Genomic DNA, 21,930 nt, shown 5'->3' with positions numbered 1-21,930 from the left:
TCTTAGCTAAATTTTATTATATTATAAATAGTGTAAATCCTGATTCTATAGTTTATACGGATGGCTTTAAAAAGTTTAATTCTGTTTGTTGTGCTTTTCTGTTTGGCAATAGAACATACATGTTTGGCCTTCCCAACATTGTCAGTGTGTTTGTTGCACAGTTGTATGCTAATAATAAGGCCTTAAATGTAATTAACCTAACATTTCAACATGTACTTATCTGTTCAGATTCCATGAGTCCCTTACAGTAGTGACATGTATTTCAGACACTCTGTAGTTTCTGAGATTCAGTGTGCTATTTCTCAAATGACTCAACATAATGTAACCATGAGCTTCTGCTGGATCCTTAGCCGTATTGAAATTTCAGGCAATGAGCCTGATAGTGTGACAAAAGAGAGGCTTGTTTCCAGCCTCCTTTCACTTATCGCATTGTTTCTGATGATCTTGTCTGTTTTTTAAAGAGGGTTGTTCATGATGAGTGGCAAAGTGAATGGAATGCTACCATGAACAACACACTTCATCCTGTTAAGAACACTGTATCATCATGGAGCTCCTCATGTTGTGGAATAACTGTTGAGAGGAGATTATTATTTGCCATTTGTGAATAGGGCACATTAGGCTCACTCATGGATATCTCATGACTCAGACCGTTGCACCCATTTGTGTTCACTGCAATTGACAATTAACTGCACACCACATCCTTGTGAATTGTGTCTAGTATGCGGCATGTTGGAAGTTCTAAATAGGGGCTAACTTTCGAAATATCTTGGGGAAACAATGAGACAATGTTATCAAATATTTTAAGATTGCTTAAGGCAGTCCTTTATATTCAAATACTATGTTTTTACTACTGTATGTTTCAGCTATTTATGCCATTTGGCCTTTGGTAGATGGTAATTTTATTATTTTAATTAAAATTATTAACGTAATATTTCATAGTGGTTTTATTTCGCTTTTAGCATATGTCATAAACATATTCCATGTTTTTACATGAGTGGGTTTTAGGGACAATTTTTAATTGTTAATTTTTTTTATTTGCTACATAAATATGGTGTCGGGGTAAAAATTTACAATATATACTACATTTTAATTTGTATTCATTGCTTACAATATTAACTGCTACTATGTATAATCCTGCAGCAAGAACGGTCTCGAAAACATGTTTTTATCTAGGCCCGTTACATTTACGAAACCCATTGTTAGGAAGTTCGTGTTATAATTTTTAAAATCCAATGCCACTCCACAGCGTTTATATGAAAATGGATATTTCCTTTTATACGTTTTTTTCTGCACGCTTATATGTAAGTGTAGTTGTATGAACAGTAGTATGTATGATTTTAAACGTCTTACTCCTACATGCCACGGTTTTGTACTCTTTTCAGCAGAAAACCGTCCCTTCCCCGAAGTACGCTCAAAATATCATTCATGTAAAAGCTCATTAATAGTCGATTGTAGGACATGCATGTCCATTAGTGTTCATCTTGTGATTGACTGTTCACACCTGTTTCGGAACTTGAGCTCTTCTGATCTGAGGTCGATACAAGTAGCAGGTCGGTTAACTTGACCAGTTTGCGTTGTTATGATTTAGTTCCTCAAACCTTACAAAGAATCTGATCAAGAACTGACTCGCTGCAGATTGCCACATCCCTATTTACCACATTTTTTCTTCGTTGTTGAACAACAGTCACTTTTACTCAGCAAATGGTTAAAAAGTGTGGAAATTTAACCTATAAAACTGAATATTGTGCACCTAAAATGAGTGATAATGAATTTTTCGTAATTGATAAAATTAGACAGCAGATTGTCAGTAATAATTTGTCTCTTAAGGCCTTAATTCAGGTATTTAAAGAAGTTAAATAAGTTTGTAGGTTAAACTTAATTATAATAATGTAGTTAAGTTAATTATTATTAATTGTTAAATTAGTTATTAGTAATTGTTAAGTTAATTATTATTAATTGTTAAGTTAGTTATTATTAAGTTAGTTAGTCTGTAACAGGCCAGAATTCTTTTAATTTTATTTTATGTTAGTTTTTTCTTATAATATTTTTTGTTGCCTTCTGTAATATCACTTGAGGATGTTGTTAATAACTTTTGTCGAAATAACTGCTTTTAATTGTGAGGTTTTAAGCGAACGTGTGGGATTTTGGAGTTTTTAAGAATGTATCTGTGAATTTGTTCGAAAAAAATATTTTAATATTACAATGAAGTTTCCACTGCGTCCCAAATTGGATAGATATTATTATGTTTACAGTGTTATTAGTGAATTGATAAAAGTTATAGACGAACGACATTCATATTAAAAGAACTCTTGCTGACCATCTTTCATATTTAACTTTTGTGAAATTTGTAATGTTATAAATGATGAAAAGTAATCATATTTATTTTTTAATAACAAACCAAATTCATTTTAATGTGCCGTTTTTAAATTTGTTATGCATTTTGCCTCTTTTGTTATCCCTTTAATGACTGCTGTGCTGATATCCACTTTGGTATCATTGTTAAATATTTTTAACTTTGGTTGGATGTGACCTTAAAACATATTTTTTACTCAACATTCTTAGTGCCTTGGTATTTGATACATACAAAAAACGGAATGCATCTGAACTACTTGAACTTAATATTAAATAGATATTCAGTTAAAATTTAATATAGTTTTAGACAACATGTGAAATAACTGTCTTCACAACTCAAATTATGACCAGCAATGATCTCCTAATACCTGAAAAAAGAAAAACTAGTTTAACAGCTGATATATAACTATCGAACCCCCAGCTGCCTTCATATGCTTAAATGAAAGGCATGATAATTTTTCAGCCATACCTATTGGGGGATGGTATAACAAATTATCCTAGGTGAATAATTTAAAAAAAGGTTGTTTTAATTTAAACTTCAATATTAAATTATTTGCACGTTAAAGTCTTAATAAATTAATAACTAACAAATACCAACAGTTTTATTTAGGCTACTAAATGTGATCTAATCATCATAAATTGTCCTATTATCTGTTTTGAATATAAGTTACAATGATAACAAAATATTGGAAATAATCACAAAAATATGAATAAAGTTTTAAATAGGCTGAATCTTTGTATTTGAAGTTTTAAAGATTTCAAGATCGTTTGTTTGTGCATTGGCCTAATAAAATCTTAAATTTTCCTCTACAATGATCCAAAATTTTAGATTATTTTGCAAATAGGGCAAAACTTTCTGGGACTGTTGATTCACCTACCATCTCTGCAACTGTTATTGCTAGAGAATTTTGCAGTAGGTCATTTAAAGCTCTCTAAAGTATTTTCGTTTGATTTACATATCAACTTGGCTGTATAAAAATAACATGTTTGATTGTATTTCAAAGTTTTCATTTTTAAAAAAATTAATAAAAACCAATTTTGTTGTTTTGTAAGTATTAAAATATGTTATTTCAGTATCTTGGCTAGAATTATAGCAATTTTGATGATGATGAAATTGTTGTTTATAGGAAAATTACTTTTTGATGATGGTATTGCATGTGATATTAACTAAAATGTGAGCAATGATGTGCCTAGGCTTTGCTGTAATTTGCAGTAATACTGTGATTCAGATGAAGGCATGTCATGATGTAAAAGTAGGAAATTAGATTTCCACATGAATGTATTAAACTGATTTAAATTAAAATATTGTTTCAGTTATTGTGCTTGGAGAAAAGTTTGAATATGATTATCATTATGAATGTACTAATATGGCAGCCTAATGCTCTTTATTTTTCTGTTTTTATTAAGCCTAGTCCAATTCTCTTTCAGTCAATACAAGTTGTATCTGCTACTTTCTTTGTTTACCAGTGCATCTTCTTTTTTAGGTGTATTATTTTTAGTGATTGTGTTTATTTTATAAACTGTGAATAGTAAGAGGACTTCAGAGAGAAAATATAATAAAATGAAGTTTTGTGTGGTTTTTAACAATTTTTTTAAGTTAATTATTTTAAATATTTAGAAATATTTAATTAATTAAATTAGTTTATAACATCTTTTTTATAAGTTAAACATTTTAAATTTTATTAACTTAGTTCTTCGTTTATACTTAATAATGATTTAATTTTATTTTGGATTGAAGAATAGACTATAAAATATATCAGAACTGTTTATTTTTTACTCTTTTGTACAGCTGTAAAATTTGGCAGTTCTATAGAAAAAAAAAACGGATTAGTATTTTCTGTTAAATGGTGAAATCATATTGAGTAAACTGGACAGTTTGAGCCAGATAAGCCGAGGGATGGAAGTGATTGGATGTGCTCTGTTTGGTTTTGATAATTGTATGAATTGAATGAAAATACTGTTTGTGAGTAAACGTAAAATAAAAGATAAAACTCATTTCAGTTCAGTGCCTGGGGGTTGTGGAGATGACTTTATTTGTGTAGATTTTGATGTAGCTATGATTATTCGAATAAATGTAGAGGATTACAAACAAAGAAAAAACTTTGTAGACCATGCAAAAAAAAAATTGAGTGGAGTGACACTTGAAAAAAATTTGTTAGATCTCGAAGTTATAAGAAGCAATTTCATCAAATATGAAAGTGAATTAGAAAACTATCACAATTAAAACAAACGTTTTTTTAATCAAAGTCAGGGCGAAAAACTGACAATATTATCCACCTTACTTGCTGCTAGCTAGAGTCATAACGGAACAGAAAATAAGTTCAGAGTGTGTGAATATATAAAATACAACTAAACTTACAGTTTGTTTCTATTGTTATAATAGTGAAAACATAAACAGAATGATGCTTAGTAAAGATTTTTTACAATTCGAAAGACCAGAAAACAGGAAAAATTGATTTACAAAACACATTAGGTTCTGTGGAATGTAAATGAAATATATGATATGTTTAAAGGAATGCACTTGACAATGCACAAGTTGTGCTCCAATGTGACCCAAAAAATACATAGTATCTTAGTGGGGATAAGTGGAGCTTATCAGCTTAACAGCTTTTTTGGGGGGGTTGTAGATGATGCACAATTAAAATATTATCAAACATGTTTACAAAATTCAGTTAGCACTTTTTGTTATGTGAAGAGTGTGTCTTGGGTTGGATCCTTTCAAGAATTATCAAAAGTATATTGTTTATCTGTAAATGGATGTGTAATTCAGTTCTCTTTTTAACAGTCGAAGTTGTAGGAGATCTTCATCTGTTGGTTATCTATTACTTTGTTGAAGATGATGAAATTAAACTTCTCAGATATGTTTTATTTCTGAATTTTTGAGTACTGAAAAAACAGTAGAAGAGCTTTTAATTGTAGATAACTTAACTACAGAGTGAGAAAAAAAATTGAATCTGGATTTTCTACATATAGACTGTCGTTCTTTGTGGTTGCTTGTATGCTAACCAAAAAATCAAGAAAATAATTAATTTCTTACATACGAAAGTACTTGCACCACTAATTTACATCCTAAAAAAGTAGACATTTGGATATTGTACAGCTGAGACTTTTGAAAAAGGTTGAGCCAAGGACAGCAAAAGAAGATTGTTAACATGTAAAAGTATGGAGGTGATCAGATATGGAAAAACATCTCAAGTTCTAGAAATTAAGCTTGAAAAACATAAAATAAAAATGTAAGAAAAATTGTTATTTCTCTATGTATATGTGTGCTATTAACTAGTATGCGCCCAGTAGTGTTTTTATTCTGTTTTTTGCTGTGAAAATAATTATAAAATCTATTTAATATTTTGTCTTTGTTTATTAAAAAATCTTTATTTAACTAATAAAATAACTAATAAATTTTTATTTAACTACTTTTACTGTTCTATTACTCGTATTAGAATGTTATACATTTATAAATCATTAACTAATTGTTGGAGTTAGTTTTAACTAAAAATAAATTTTTAGAAAAAAATAATTATTAAAGGTCATCTTTAAAGAGTATGCACCTACTTTTAAATTAAATTAACCTTAGTCATCAAACTGGCTGATTACAAATTCACTATTATCATTGAAAAATTATTTTCAAATGGACACATTGTTTCTTGATCATCAAAACTGGTGTATATATAATTATTATGTTGATGTAACATATTCTATGAATATATTTAAAATATTTATTAATATAAAATACATATTTAAAATGAAAGAGGTGTAACTGAAATTTTCAAAAATGAAGATTTTGAAAAAGTACAGTAGGGATGATGACTCTTTCTTGTACTGTTGAGGCAAATTCCTTAGTATCTATGTTTTTTTGTTCTACAACCTCATTGCTATATCATTTAGTTCAATATCAACACATTTTATTTTTAATTTTTTCTTGTTTCACTTTCTCTAGCTCACTTATTTCATGAATGTTTTAAGCCACTGGTATTTTTACTGACTATGTATAGAAATTGTGACCCTAGCAACAAATTTTGGTTAAGTTAATTTATAATAAAATTTTTGAATTTTGAAAAAATTAAAAAATTTACTGTTATTACTTACTATTCACCTTAAGTGAACAATAAAGTTTTATTTAAAAATTTTTAGAAACTTTACAAGCTCAGTGCTATCAGTGAATAGTTGAACGTAGAAGTCCACCTTGATTATATAAATGAATTTTTATACTGCACAGATCTTTGTATAATATTTCTATTAGCATAATAACTATTGTGTTAAAGAGTATGTCATCTGATTAGAAATACAAGATTGCAATTTATCCTTAACCCCCTGGTAATGAACTGTCGTTTGGCCCAAAGTTCAAGGTAATGAAAAGTTTACCTTTGACGTGTGGCTGTCACTTTGTTCAGAATCAAAATATTCTATGATGGTGTTGTAATTTTCTCATCACTTTTGACAATAAACTTCTACTTGGACTAGGTTACAGTTTTTATGTCTGTGTATTTTTAGTATTAATATGCGGAGATCCTTTATGATTCAGAAATTCTAACTTGTCTGATTGTAGGATCTATGTTTCGAAATGTGTCACTGTTGTGTAAGTTTCATAAAAATTCACAAGATTGTAAGAAACAATGTAAATTTTTTATGTGTTTCATAAAGATATATTTTTTGTATGCTTCATAAAATTGTGATGAAAAATTGCTCATTGTATTTTATTGTTTTTCTTATTTTGGGTCATTGTACTCAAAAGCTACTGTTAAGTAAATGAAGTTTTAAAAAATATTTAATTTGTAGTACATAGACTGGTATTTAAAAATAATAAAATTTGTAGTTGTTGATATTGACAGTCTGTTTTCAACTGGATTGATTATTCTGTGATTCCTGCTGAAGCCATTAATCATCTGATTGTTCCTTGGTTAATCAAAGCATAGATTTGACAAAGATTTGTAGAACAGCTGTGCAAGATGTAAATAGGAATATATAAATTTTACTAATGTAAAGGTCGTTTTTAATTATTAGTAGGTTTTAAGTAGTTAAAAGACTGTGAATAATGGTAAGTTCAGTTTAAACAGCTCCTTTTGTAAAATTTATACTGAAGTAAATTTTTACATATACTCATTTATACTCATTTTTTACCAACCTGTGAATATTTTACCATTTTCTTGTAACTACTGAAACTACTTTTTACTAATAGTTAAAACTTTTTTGTAACACATTCAATATTTCTCTTTGCATACTATCACTACTACTGTGAACTTATCTGTGATCAGCCTACATTCATTGTACTGTATGAAGTAAAAATTATGATTGGTGTCTTAACTAAATGATTTCCGTATTAGTTAATCCTGTGCTGAAAATTTTTAAATTTATATTCTGATGACTCCTTCTTGACTCAACTGTTTGACTCCACATTGTGAGACTCAACTCACTTGTCCCTACTTGACTTTGTGTAAAACTGCCTTTATTTTACAAAACACAATCATCCAGTCTGTGAATTTCATTTGTTATTTTTAATAAATAAATTAGGGTTCCATTGTAACTCAACTGTACTTACATTAGATAAGAGTAATACATTTTTAAAAATATTTTAGTTATTTAACAGATTTAAAAGCAACAGTATAATAACAGTGCTACTTAATTTTGTATGGTGTCTACTTTACACAGGGGCATAATCCTTTTACAGTAATTGTATGTTGACTGTCAACTTTCTGTATAATAGTATCTTTTCTATAAAATTATATTTATTTTTATGTAGTTCAAAAATAAATAGTTATTTCATAGCAGTTGTAAATTATTTAACTTGGATATATTAAATAATTATGGTTCACCTCATTGCTTTTCAGTTTTTATCTGTAAAAGAATTTTAGAAACACTGTTTCATTACTTAACTAAATATCAAGAATTATTTTTTATCTGTCATTACACTTCTAAATTCTGCTTTTCTTTACTTTTATAGTAACTAGCTTTAGCACAATTTCCTGTCAGTTTTTTCAAGGATTAGATGCAAGAGGTTATTTCTTTTAAGAAGTAACTTGCATCTGTTTTAAATTTTTTTTTTTTGTCTTCAGTCATTTGACTGGTTTGATGCAGCTCTCCAAGATTCCCTATCTAGTGCTAGTCGTTTCATTTCAGTATACCCTCTACATCCTACATCCCCAACAATTTGTTTTACATACTCCAAACATGGCCTGCCTACACAATTTTTCCCTTCTACCTGTCCTTCCAATATTAAAGCAACTATTCCAGGATGCCTTAGTATGTGGCCTATAAGTCTGTCTCTTCTTTTAACTATATTTTTCCAAATGCTTCTTTCTTCATCTATTTGCCGCAATACCTCTTCATTTGTCACTTTATCCACCCATCTGATTTTTAACATTCTCCTATAGCACCACATTTCAAAAGCTTCTAATCTTTTCTTCTCAGATACTCCGATTGTCCAAGTTTCACTTCCATATAAAGCGACACTCCAAACATACACTTTCAAAAATCTTTTCCTGACATTTAAATTCATTTTTGATGTAAACAAATTATATTTCTTACTGAAGGCTCGTTTAGCTTGTGCTATTCGACATTTTATATCGCTCCTGCTTCGTCCATCTTTAGTAATTTTACTTCCCAAATAACAAAATTCTTCTACCTCCATAATCTTTTCTCCTCCTATTTTCACATTCAGCGGTCCATCTTTGTTATTTCTACTACATTTCATTACTTTTGTTTTGTTCTTGTTTATTTTCATGCGATAGTTCTTGCGTAGGACTTCATCTATGCTGTTCATTGTTTCTTCTAAATCCTTTTTACTCTCGGCTAGAATTACTATATCATCAGCAAATCGTAGCATCTTTATCTTTTCACCTTGTACTGTTACTCCGAATCTAAATTGTTCTTTAACATCATTAACTGCTAGTTCCATGTAAAGATTAAAAAGTAACGGAGATAGGGAACATCCTTGTCGGACTCCCTTTCTTATTAGGGCTTCTTTCTTATGTTCTTCAATTGTTATTGTTGCTGTTTGGTTCCTGTACATGTTAGCAATTGTTCTTCTATCTCTGTATTTGAACCCTAATTTTTTTAAAATGCTGAACATTTTATTCCAGTCTACGTTATCGAAAGCCTTTTCTAGGTCTATAAACGCCAAGTATGTTGGTTTGTTTTTCTTTAATCTTCCTTCTACTATTAATCTGAGGCCTAAAATTGCTTCCCTTGTCCCTATACTTTTCCTGAAACCAAATTGGTCTTCTCCTAACACTTCTTCCACTCTCCTCTCAATTCTTCTGTATAAAATTCTAGTTAAGATTTTTGATGCATGACTAGTTAAACTAATTGTTCTGTATTCTTCACATTTATCTGTCCCTGCTTTCTTTGGTATCATAACTATAACACTTTTTTTGAAGTCTGATGGAAATTCCCCATTTTCATAAATATTACACACCAGTTTGTATAATCTATCAATTGCTTCCTCACCTGCACTGCGCAGTAATTCTACAGGTATTCCGTCTATTCCAGGAGCCTTTCTGCCATTTAAATCTTTTAATGCTCTCTTAAATTCAGATCTCAGTATTGTTTCTCCCATTTCATCCTCCTCAACTTCCTCTTCTTCCTCTATAACACCATTTTCTAATTCATTTCCTCCGTATAACTCTTCAATATATTCCACCCATCTATCGACTTTACCTTTCGTATTATATATTGGTGTACCATCTTTGTTTAACACATTATTAGATTTTAATTTATGTACCCCAAAATTTTCCTTAACTTTCCTGTATGCTCCGTCTATTTTACCAATGTTCATTTCTCTTTCCACTTCTGAACACTTTTCTTTAATCCACTCTTCTTTCACCAGTTTGCACTTCCTGTTTATAGCATTTCTTAATTTCCGATAGTTCCTTTTACTTTCTTCATCACTAGCATTCTTATATTTTCTACGTTCATCCATCAGCTGCAATATATCGTCTGAAACCCAAGGTTTTCTACCGGTTCTCTTTATTCCGCCTAAGTTTGCTTCTGCTGATTTAAGAATTTCCTTTTTAACACTCCCATTCTTCTTCTACATTTTCTACCTTATCTTTTTTACTCAGACCTCTTGCGATGTCCTCCTCAAAAATCTTCTTTACCTCCTCTTCCTCAAGCTTCTCTAAATTCCACCGATTCATCTGACACCTTTTCTTCAGGTTTTTAAACCCCAATCTACATTTCATTATCACCAAATTATGGTCGCTATCAATGTCTGCTCCAGGGTAAGTTTTGCAGTCAACGAGTTGATTTCTAAATCTTTGCTTAACCATGATATAATCTATCTGATACCTTCCAGTATCGCCTGGCTTTTTCCAAGTGTATATTCTTCTATTATGATTTTTAAATTGGGTGTTGGCAATTACTAAATTATACTTCGTGCAAAATTCTATAAGTCGGTCCCCTCTTTCATTTCTTTTGCCCAGCCCGTATTCACCCACTATATTTCCTTCCTTGCCTTTTCCAATGCTTGCATTCCAATCTCCAACTATTATTAAATTTTCATCTCCTTTTACGTGTTTAATTGCTTCATCAATCTCTTCGTATACACACTCTACCTCATCATCATCATGGGCGCTTGTAGGCATATAGACGTTAACAATCGTTGTCGGTTTAGGTTTTGATTTTATCCTTATTACAATGATTCTATCGCTATGCGTTTTGAAATACTCCACTCTCCTCCCTATCTTCTTGTTCATCACGAAACCTACTCCTGCCTGCCCATTATTTGACGCTGAGTTAATTACTCTAAAATCACCTGCCAAAAGTCGCCTTCCTCTTCCCACCGAACCTCACTAATTCCTACTATATCCACATTTGTCCTACCCATTTCCCTTTTTAAATTTTCTAGCCTACCAACCTTTTTTAAGCTTCTAACATTCCACGCTCCGACTCGTAGAATGTTATTTTTTAATTTTCTGGTGACCCCTTCCTTAGTAGTCCCCACCCGGAGATCCGAACGGGGGACTATTTTACCTCCGGAATATTTTACCAAGGAAGGCGCCTCCATTATTACTATGTGAAAATGCAGAGCCACATTTTCTTGGAAAAAAAGCAGCTGTAGTTTTCCATTGCTTTCAGCTGCGCAGTACTCAGAGGACTGAGTGATGTTGATACGGCCGTTTAAGTCGTCCTGACTCACGCCCCTAACAACTACTGAAAGAGCTGCTGCCCTCTTTCAGGAATCATTCCTTAGTCTGGCTCTCAACAGATACCTCTCCGATATGGTTGCACCTTCGGTCCAGCTACTCTGTATCCCTGAGCACTCAAGCCCCCTCACCAACGGCAAGGTCTCATGATTCATAGAGGAGGCTGTTTTAAATATATTTCAAATATTTTAAAAATAAGTTTTAATGTTCAAATTCTACTATTATATTGTGGCACAGCTTACAACTAATCAGTTGAAATATTAGTTTTAAAGTAAATGTTTTTTTTCTCAGCAGACGTAGTGCATTACAACAGAAACAACCCTACTCTGTTGATGTGCTTTTAAGTAATACTGATTGGATAATCCTAAATTTTTTCCATACTTGTTAAGGTACAGTCAAATTTTTACTCAAATATTTTGAGTAAACATGTAATACTTTTAGATGTTTTTTTTTATTTTTTATGGTGTACCAGTTTGTTTAATTTGTTGTGGTCTTCACACAGTTGCATTACTAAAATTTCATCAAATTGTTACGTATGTATTAATATAATCTGTAATCACTTCTGTTTCTTTATTATTTTGTTATGTAATGCTGTTCTGATCAATGTTTACTACATTGTATGTTAATCCTTCTAGCAAATGCTGAAGAAGTTCATTTTTACTATTTATGGCATAGCATACCTCCTGTTCTTGGTGGGATGTAAATGAATTGAATAATTATATTACAATTAAAATAAAGTATTTATTTACACTACACATGTGGTTGTACAACAATTGTTAATGGCTGTACAACTTATTGTTAATGGTTGTAATGCAGTTTTTATTCATTTATTAGTTCCTGTATTAGATGTTTTAATAGTTTTTATTTGCAGCGTTAATGAATTTGTTGCTTGTATACTATTTAATGTTGCTTAAATAATAAAAGTTGCTGTTATGAATTACATTTTCTCTCAATTCATCACTCAGCTGTTGATTTCATATTTCCTTTTAATGAATAATTGCTTTTTTTATTTGTTCAAATCAATTAATCCATACACACAATAAAGTGGAAGGAAAATTATAAAAGAATATAATTACAGTAAAAAAGGATGTTAATATGAATACAATTTTACATTTATAAAAAAAATTTTGATCAAGATTACCTTCAAAGATACATTATTCATTGAAAGATTATTTGAATCAATTATGGATTAACATTACACTTCTATTTTACTGCTTTGGGGATTCATTAATCTGAATAACATTACTATATATTTAAACTAGCTAGGATGCTGGTTCCTAGGTTTAAATCCCAGTAAGTCTGTTTTTTTTTCAACACTATGACATCCTCTTAATATAAACAAAAATATTAATTGGGTATGTGCCTGATGAGAATGAATAAATTACTTTATTTGCTCTTAGGATATTTATGATTGTTCTGGACCTTTGGAAGTATTGAATGAACTGAGTGATGAAGGAAGATTGAAATTAGCTTTGTTTAAAAAACAAGTTGATCAGTTAGAGTATTACGCATATGAAAGAACTGGTAGAGAGAGATTGGAAATGGTGGAGGAGGTTAAAAATCTAAGGGAGCAGTATACAAGGTAAGAAATGTTAAAACTACCATCTGGTTTCAGTTCTCTTTATTAAGAAAACTTTAGAACTGTTGTGTTCATGATCGTGTGTGTGTATGTATGTACACGTGCGCCAATATGTTTATGTAAATTTTATCAATTGATTACTATATTAAATGGTAGTTCATGCAAGATCTATTGCATGTACCTTGGTGCCCTGAGGAACCATGACTTCCTCACTGGGGCACTGCAGAATGTTACACAAAAAAAATGTATTAACTTCATTAATCTGTTTATTATTAATTATGAAAATACATTTCTTCCGTAAAAGTATCACTGCTAGTACAAAGACTCAAGACTTGTTCAAGATCCTTGATACTTTTATATCTGAAAAATGGTTTGAAATGAACTGAGTGCATTGATGTCTGTAGTGTTGCTCATTGTATATCTCACTGTTACGGAGGATTGCATGTCTTTAGTTGAGGCAAAATCCCTAAAGCACTGTGAATTGTTTGTGTTATTCACAGGGAAACACTCATGTTAAATTATCTGAGCTCTACGTTGCACCAGTAGAAGATGAAACATAAGAATGTGAATTAAGATGTTTAAAGAGATTTGTAACCAATATCTTTTGGAAGCTAAGCCTACCAGCTTCTCTAGATGAGAAGCTGATAGAAAAGCAGTGGTGGATTAGGAGAATAATGGTAGACAAGAAAATAAATTTATTTGTTATTTACTATATCACATGAGATTTCATGTGTTATTTATATTTAAACTTATAACATATTTTTAGCCACTGTAATCTGATGTTAGATTTACAAAGTCAATTTTTTCTTTAATTATACTAGGTGTACAAAAAAGAATGTTGCAGTTTTAATTATAATACCTCTTGGATGAGCTATACAGTGTTGATTTAAGGCTAGAATCAAACAGCAAAAAATACAGTTATAGTTGTACACATGGCTATAGGTTGATTCTCTATATCTTTGCTTGAAGTGCCACTAACAAAGGTGGCAACTCCTGAACAAAACTCTTGTAGTTTGCTAAAGGTGAATATCTAATTACAGTTCAATGAACCTTCATTAAAAAGTTTAATAGTGATCCAAAAATGACAATAACATTCATCCACAACATAATCAGTTTGAAATGGCCAGATGAGTGTGTAAAGGGAAGAGTACAGGACAAGCAGTTTGTCTGAAAAAATGTTGATTGTGTCAAGGAGTCTTTCCTGTATAATCTTAAAAAAATTGTTAGAAAAGGCCAGCCATGAATTGAAGGAATTCAAGAAAACACATGTGTGTTTCATTTACAATTGTTTCAGGCTTTGAAATCTATCGACTACACAGGGCATGCCAACTTTGCAATTGAAATGCTGCAGTATGAAGATGATGATTTTCTTGATTGTATTACTTTAGTGATCAATATTTAATCTTTGTTGAAAATCAGAATATTTGTCAAGAAGGTGGTGTGTATCCTCACTGGCATATCTCTGTCAGAACTCTTTGATTGATGTTTTCCTTACTGCCAAATTGGTTGGCATGGACATGATGACAGAACTTGTTTGCAGTGGCCTCCAAAGTTAGTAGATCTGACTACATTTTATTTTTTCCTTTGGAGCTTTATAAATGATCTTGTGTATATGCTTCTGCTACCTACAATCTACCTGATTTAAGGCACAGAATTGAAGCAGCTGTTACTTCCATTATTTCAGACACGCTGGTTAAAGTATTGGATAAACTCCCCTATTGGTTGGATGTGTACTGCATGATGAAAGTTACCCGCTCACATTGAACTCTTGAAGGGAAATACTGTAAGATTTACTCTTTTATTGTATTTGTGATTCATTGGTGTAAGTCAAATATATTAACTAACTCTTAGAGCTCTCTCTAGAGAATCTTCTGTTTGTTCTCTTAAGTTGTTATTCAATATGGTTTCAATTTAAATCATGAAGTATCTTTAGCAAATGCGTATTTTACAGCAATTTGTTGTGATAACTTACGTAGAGTCTAGTTTTAGAATGGCAAAAATAATTTGAATATCAGCTGCAGGCTATAGAGTCCTAACAGAAGGTCGCCTATTTCATTTTTGCATTTGAAAGTATAGCCCTGTTGTATGCCATTTTTTAACCAAATATGTATGCTACTCTTTGTTGGGATACAGACATGTAGAAATTTTCTTTGAATATTTGAGGCGTTTCTTGAAAAGATCCACAATGCACATAAGCTTTTATTATAGCAACCCTTTCCTTGATCAAATAAGCTTGTCTAGTGTGTATTGTATTGCTTTTTTAGAATAATAGTTGAAATCTTTTTTTTTACATACAATTTTGAATAATTCTAGTTAACAATTCAACTGTAACTATGTAGTAGAATTAATACCTATGTAATAATTTTTATAGTTTTTAGTTTTTCTCGATATTTTAGTATTTTAAATAGTGTTTTATTATAATATACTTTCATCTTTATCATAAATGCTATCTGTTGCCATTGGATTAATTTTTATCAATCCTGTTATTATTTGTTTTGTGTGCAATTCTTTGTTTGGGTAGCTGTTTTTCTAAAAATATTCAGCATATAACAGTTCTAGGTGTAGTTGTAATAATACTTTTAATTTAAATTAATCTAAATACTTGTAATTACATTTTGTAATTTTATTGCTTGATTTATATCTCTTATTTATGATTATTATTTACTGAAATGTATGTAATAATATCTTTTTTAATATGTATATATAGTTCATCTTTTAAATCATTGTCTGTGTGAGTGGTTCTCAAACTTTCCATTACAAAGACCACCTAAGAGCAGAAAAGGCGATTTTACAACAAATTTTAAGAAAAGGCATTAAATATGCTGGTGCTGTATCAGAAAGTTCTTGTATTCACTATAGATGTGACATTTAAATTCAAGAACAAGAAAAACATTCATGTTTCATAAAAAAACATCGTTCATAATTCAAGTTGACCAGTTGGTCTTTTCCAGTTTTGTCTTGAACTTGAAAATATGAATATTTTTTTCTTGTAGGTGCAGATTATATTCATTAAAAAAGAGAAGATATTTGTGTTTTAAGTAAATCACTTTGCAGACTCAAACAAACACAAATTTCTTCTTACTTAATCAAGAATATTCTGATTATTTGCCAAAGTAAACTATTTTACCTTAACACAAACCTAAAGAACCAAGAAACCTTTGGGCTAATTTACTGTACGGAAAGTTAATAAAAAGTAAAAGAGAAAAGTTATGTTTTAAAATTTTCTGTTTCTTTACTCAGGGCAATGTGCCCTGGAGCTTCTTTATGCACGAAGCAGTAACTCCTTTTCAGATTCACTGCTGTAATTTTCTCCCAGCAAACAGACATGTTTGCTGGGATATCTCACCACTTTCCCTATTTAATATCATGCCTAATAGTGATGCCGCGTTTGGTATAAGGAATACATTCGTAGATTTTGTCTTAAGGACTTCTATGAAAGAAAAATTCTTTACAGACTGTGTACCTCCTTGGAAATGAAAGACAATAAATTTGCTTCACCAGTCTACATATGTAGTCTTAAGTTGTATTGAAAAAATCAGGCTTTGTTATTTTGTTATCTGCTGTTCTACATTACAAAGCATTTAATAAATTATTTTAACTGTGTCATTTCATAGGATAGTCATTGTAATTTATCTTTTTATTTTTGTGGAGTCACATGCCAGTTTCACCTGTTGTTCTTATAGCTTGAAAATTGAGAGTACTGCTGTTGTGTGGGATTCCTACTCTTAGCAGTGAGCAAGATCTGTGCATGATAGAATGACAAAGTGGATTTTTATTGCTGCTCCTAGCATATTTCTCTAAATAATCCTTTTGCCACCATTTATTTCTCTACTTTTAATTATAATAAGATTCATAGTTAGTAGGATTCATGTTTTTGTTTAACATCACTTCATAAAACAAAAACCACACTGAAGTTTCTGTTAGTCTTCAGCCCCAAGTTGTAATCCATATTTTATTCAGTCATCACATCTACATATTTTATGTATTATAGATAGACTTAATATTAGCAATGTCTAAACTTGACATGGATTTTGAAAATCCATAGTTCATCATTAATAATTTTTTTTTCATATAACTAGCTTAACCAATGATCTACTTCTTAATTTAAATTATAATTTCTTAAATAACGTACTACATTCATGCAAAAACTTCATTCTTTGTATAATGAGAAATGAACGTTAAACATACATTTTTTATGTTTATTTACAATGTAGTACAGTGGCACTCATGAAACTAATTTGCAATGAGGGTGAACTGCATTAAAGAATAACAAAATAACATTGACTTTCCTATACCCAAGATTTTTTAAAGAAACAGACAATTTTATAATTTCATGTATTACAAATTTTGTTACATTCACTTGAAAATATAAGAATCACATGATGTTACCGAAAGCAGAAAGTGCACAAGTTAAAATTTTTAAGAGTATTTTAAAAGTTTGTGTTGTTAACCTGGGTGCAGAACCCCCTGGAATTTTTTAGATTTGTATTCAACTTTGAAAATCATGGACTGTGAAATTCGGTAGTCTATTTATACAGACTGTTTAATTGGTTGCTATTTTTTTCTTTCTATTTAGTGGTAAAAATATTTTAATTTGTTATTTATCATTGTTACTGGATTTCTTGATTTTTCTTTGTAACCTCTAATTTTAGCTTTGCTTATTTTATGATGTTGATATCCAATCTCTGATATCCAGTCTGATGATGATATACACTCTGATGTTGATATCCAGTCTGCTACAAGTTATGTAAACTGTTGAATTAATTACCTATTTTGTGGTGTTCTGGATTCATTTGTTAGTTTTAACATCAAAAAGTTGTGACTGCATTTCTAATCAAAATTGTATTTTATGAACATATTTAATATTAAAAATCATAATACATCTTTCATATATTGTGAAGATCTCTAACTTTATATAACTTTTTAGAGAACCCGTTTTTTAATAATTTATATAAATTATAATTATTTATAAAAATTGTTTTAGGAAGCAATAGTACTTTATGTAAGCATTCTCATGTCATTATAAAAGAAGTAAAAACAATGAAAAGGGTGAATGATAATAAATATGTTAATAACAGTTCAGTATGCAGTGTAAAAAAATTCTCCTTTACACTAGACAGATGGGTGCAAAGTGTGGAATTCTGTTTCATCATTGTGTTGTAGATAACTGTGATGGAGCATAACAAAAGCAGAGATATCAAGATAAGAAGGAGAATGGCTTGAACAAGTGTAATCAGTAGTCAGTTTTGTTATGGAATGTAAGCTGCATAGAAGAGATCATCAAAATAGCATTGTAACATACTGGAATTAAGAATATTAACTTATTATTCAGTTTTGTATAATGCTTTACACAGAGTATTATTTAATATGTTGCAGAAATATGGATTAAGAAAGAAAGAAGAAAAATAATTACCAAGTTTCAGGCAACCTGTTTCTTCCCACAAATCATTGTTGCTGTGGAATCAGTGGCCAATAGCTTTGATGTATGGTTGAGAAGCAGTTGTCTTTGTTCCATACATTATTGTACCACATGAATTCAGCCAAGTGCAACTCAAGTGATGCTATATCGTTCTATGATGACGTTTGTTTTACCACTTCACCCTGTCCCAAATTATGTTCAATATTTTTTATATAAGCCCCAGTTTTGGGTCAAAAAATAATACTTGTGATTGACTGTGTGCAAATATTCCTTCCAATTCTGTTGTGCAATATCATTTTCAGCAGTCTGAATGTATTTTTTTCCCTCTTGTAATATCATTTTTTATCACATCCGTTAGGGTTGCTTGTGAGCAGTTGGATGCCATCATACAAAACACTTGCTGGTTTCCTGACATGTGCTACTGAATATCCATTGCTGTGAAAATATATGGGCAGAATTATTCTTCTGTTTACTGAATAAGCTCTCATCAATTTAATAATTTTATTAGGCCTTCCAATTTTAACAATAGACTAATTGTTAATCTGCTTTTCCCACAAATAGTTATTCCAAGTACTATTTTTTTATCTCATTTTTTAATTGACAGGGACATCATTTAATAGATGTGAGGTCTTTGGAGTGTACAATTTGTACAATTAGTTGGAAGTATACAATTGCTACAAATGGAATTTGTGTATATTCTAGACAGTTACAAGCAAATTAACCATAATTCAATGTTGTCATAATTTGCAGCACTGTTGTACCGTTCGCCAAAGTGAAACTTCATATCATGACTGGTTTTATATCTCAAAGCAGTAAATAGAATTCTGTATTGCTAAAGGAAAGCACACACCTTTTCTTTGCTATTGGGGAGACTCCAGATATCCATCTTATACAATAATGAAAATTATTAACAGGACTTTATGGACAGATTGTTCGGCAACACTGTACTTGTAAGGCTGAAAAAGTTTATTATTGCAAACTATAAATGGTAACTGCATAAATGGAATGAGTTTATCTATTGTACATTTTCAATTCTGTGATTATTTTTATTATTGCTGGTTGAAATGTATGTAGTTAATTCCCTCTTCCTTATTGAAAGTGATTCCACAGTAAAGATTTAGAGAAAAATGGGGCAAATCCAATGATCCTCCACCATTAATATGCAAGTACCCATAAGTAATTGTCACTTACTATTATATTATACATATTTAGTATCACTATATTATATGATAATGTAGTGTGTATCATGCATACTCTTCCATCAAATGATAAGTAATTTTAATTAGTTACAGAAAAATTAATTGCAGATTGATAGGTCTTTAAAAGATTTAGAAAATTGAATACGTATAATTGCATGTATTGTGTTCGTTTGATTGTGAACTTACTGTGAATTGTCCCAATTCATAAGTTATATTTGTACTGCTTGTAACATTACTCTAAACATATGAAATTGTCAAATATATACAAGCATCATAACTTACACAAGCTTTTGGTTTCTTTTATTTGTGATTTTTCTGTTACTTGTTTTTTTAAGCTTTTTTGGTTTCTGAGTGTAAAAATAAAATATAGTGTGAAACTTAATAGATTAAGGCAATTATGTATTTAATTTTATTTACTATAAAAATGTTTATAACCCTCATCTTAATACCATTTTGAGGAATATCAAGTGCCCATAATTAATTACCTGGGCAATAGGTAAACTGGCTATTGGTCATCATATTGGCTACTATATCAGTTCATCTGAAACATTCAAGTTTGATTTTTAACTCTTTATCATCACCTTCACATAAAGTAATTGCTATGTGAAGAGGTTTTTGTTTATAGAAATTAGGTAAATAAAATAAAATGTTCACAAAAGGCATTTTGAACTTTTTTCTCTAACACTGTGATCATAGAAGAAATAGTGACTGGTGATGAGGGGGTTTGTGTTTAATAATCTTTATCTTTCTGAAGAATCAGTATAATATAGTATTTGTTATATATTCTGGCAAGAATTGATTATTTGGCATGTGCTTCAGTAAATATGCTTTCATCACTAACTGCTTTGTTGCCATTTCTCTTTATGAAAAGAGGCTGAATTTGTTTTTTGGAAAGAACATTTTACAAGGAATGTTTTAGGAAATCACATACATAGTTGGGGTGTAAATCATTCTATAGTACATAAATCACTCTACAGTACATAAAATAATGATAATAATATTGAATCTAATGAGTTTATTGAATTAAAACAAGGGCTTTGATCTTTATTAACAAGATAAAAAATCTTTCTAAAGGATTTCATAAATTTATTAAATTGTAGTTTATTAAATTTATTAAATTGCATATTTTATAAAAAAAAGGTTGAACAGGGATTATAAAAAATGTAGTTTTTTAAAACTGTTACAGATTGTTTAAAAGAGTTTGAAATAATTATATTTTTAAGATGAGTAATAGTAAGTATGAACTGCGTGGATATTTAAATCTGTATAAAATGTTCAGTTATCTACCTACCTCTAGTTGTTGTTTTTTGAGAAAATACATTAAAAAAAAAGTGTAATAGTAATAAAAAAATAGAGAAATAGTAGATAAAAATAATTTAAAAGTGTAATATTTTGTGTATTTTAAAGTATATTTTAATAGAAGCTTATTTCTTCTTTTAATTGAAAGATAAAATTTTTTTCAGTACATTAGGATCATTTCGTAAAGCAAATGTTTTATGCATGCTGACAATTGATAAATCCAATAAGGAAGAATTATTTAGAGGATCTGATGGTGAACCAAACATGAGATTAAGGTATGTAATTTTATACAAATCTTAATTAGGTAAGACTTGACTATGAACTAAAGAATTTATGAGTTACATGTTATACTATGTCTTCTCTTTTGATTAATGTTGATTGAGAAATGTGTTCAATTATAATATACTCTCTTACAAATAAATAAACTTCAATTGAAAATTATATAAATAGTTTTCTATTATATAAATTACATTTAGCCATTACTTAGAAGCTAATATATATATATATATATATATATATATATATATACAAGGTGCTACCCAAAAGTTCGGGGAATTTGAATTTCGCGCACAAACCATTGCTGGTACCTGCTGCTGCTAGATGTGGCTAACAGTACTCTTTGTGAATCAGTGTTCCAACAGCTGTGACGGTGAGAGGCTGCATTGTTGACTTTCGTGCGGTTGTGTAGTGTTGTTTTACTGCTTCGGTGAAGTTCTAAATGGCAGATTTTAAAGAGCAAAGAACCTGCATAAAATTATGCTTTATGCTTAAAAACTGGTGCAGAAACCCATCGCATGCTTGTGGAAGCATTTGGTGACAATGCTATAAGTAAAAGTAAAACTTTTTTGTAGTACAAATGATTCAAAGATGGACAAACGACAGTCGATGACGATTTGCGTTCAGAAAGACCATCAACAAGCGCAACACTGGAAAACATTGCGA

At 30.2% G+C, this 21,930-nt stretch overlaps 1 protein-coding gene across 3 annotated transcripts in view; it reads left to right on the top strand.

Annotated features, from left to right (window-relative positions):
* The first annotated feature begins 1,534 nt into the window (after positions 1-1,534).
* Sec20 (vesicle transport protein Sec20) overlaps positions 1,535-21,930 on the top strand; it is a 34,117-nt gene continuing 13,721 nt past the window's right edge. Inside the window, exons 1-3 of one of the 3 annotated variants that reach the window (XR_012757353.1) lie at positions 1,535-1,839; positions 12,893-13,074; positions 21,153-21,263. Coding sequence is in view for 2 of the 3 variants with exons in the window: in XM_075372779.1 (XP_075228894.1) it covers positions 1,702-1,839; positions 12,893-13,074; positions 21,153-21,263 (431 nt within the window). In the remaining variant the exon portion in view is untranslated. The remainder of the gene's footprint in view (positions 1,840-12,892; positions 13,075-21,152; positions 21,264-21,930) is intronic. The other 2 variants (XM_075372779.1, XM_075372768.1) reach the window with 2 other exon arrangements.

The sequence above is a fragment of the Lycorma delicatula genome, chromosome 1 (genome assembly GCF_047948215.1).
Source record: "Lycorma delicatula isolate Av1 chromosome 1, ASM4794821v1, whole genome shotgun sequence".
Lineage (NCBI taxonomy): Eukaryota > Metazoa > Arthropoda > Insecta > Hemiptera > Fulgoridae > Lycorma > Lycorma delicatula.
This window is presented reverse-complemented; position numbering and strand designations above follow the sequence as displayed.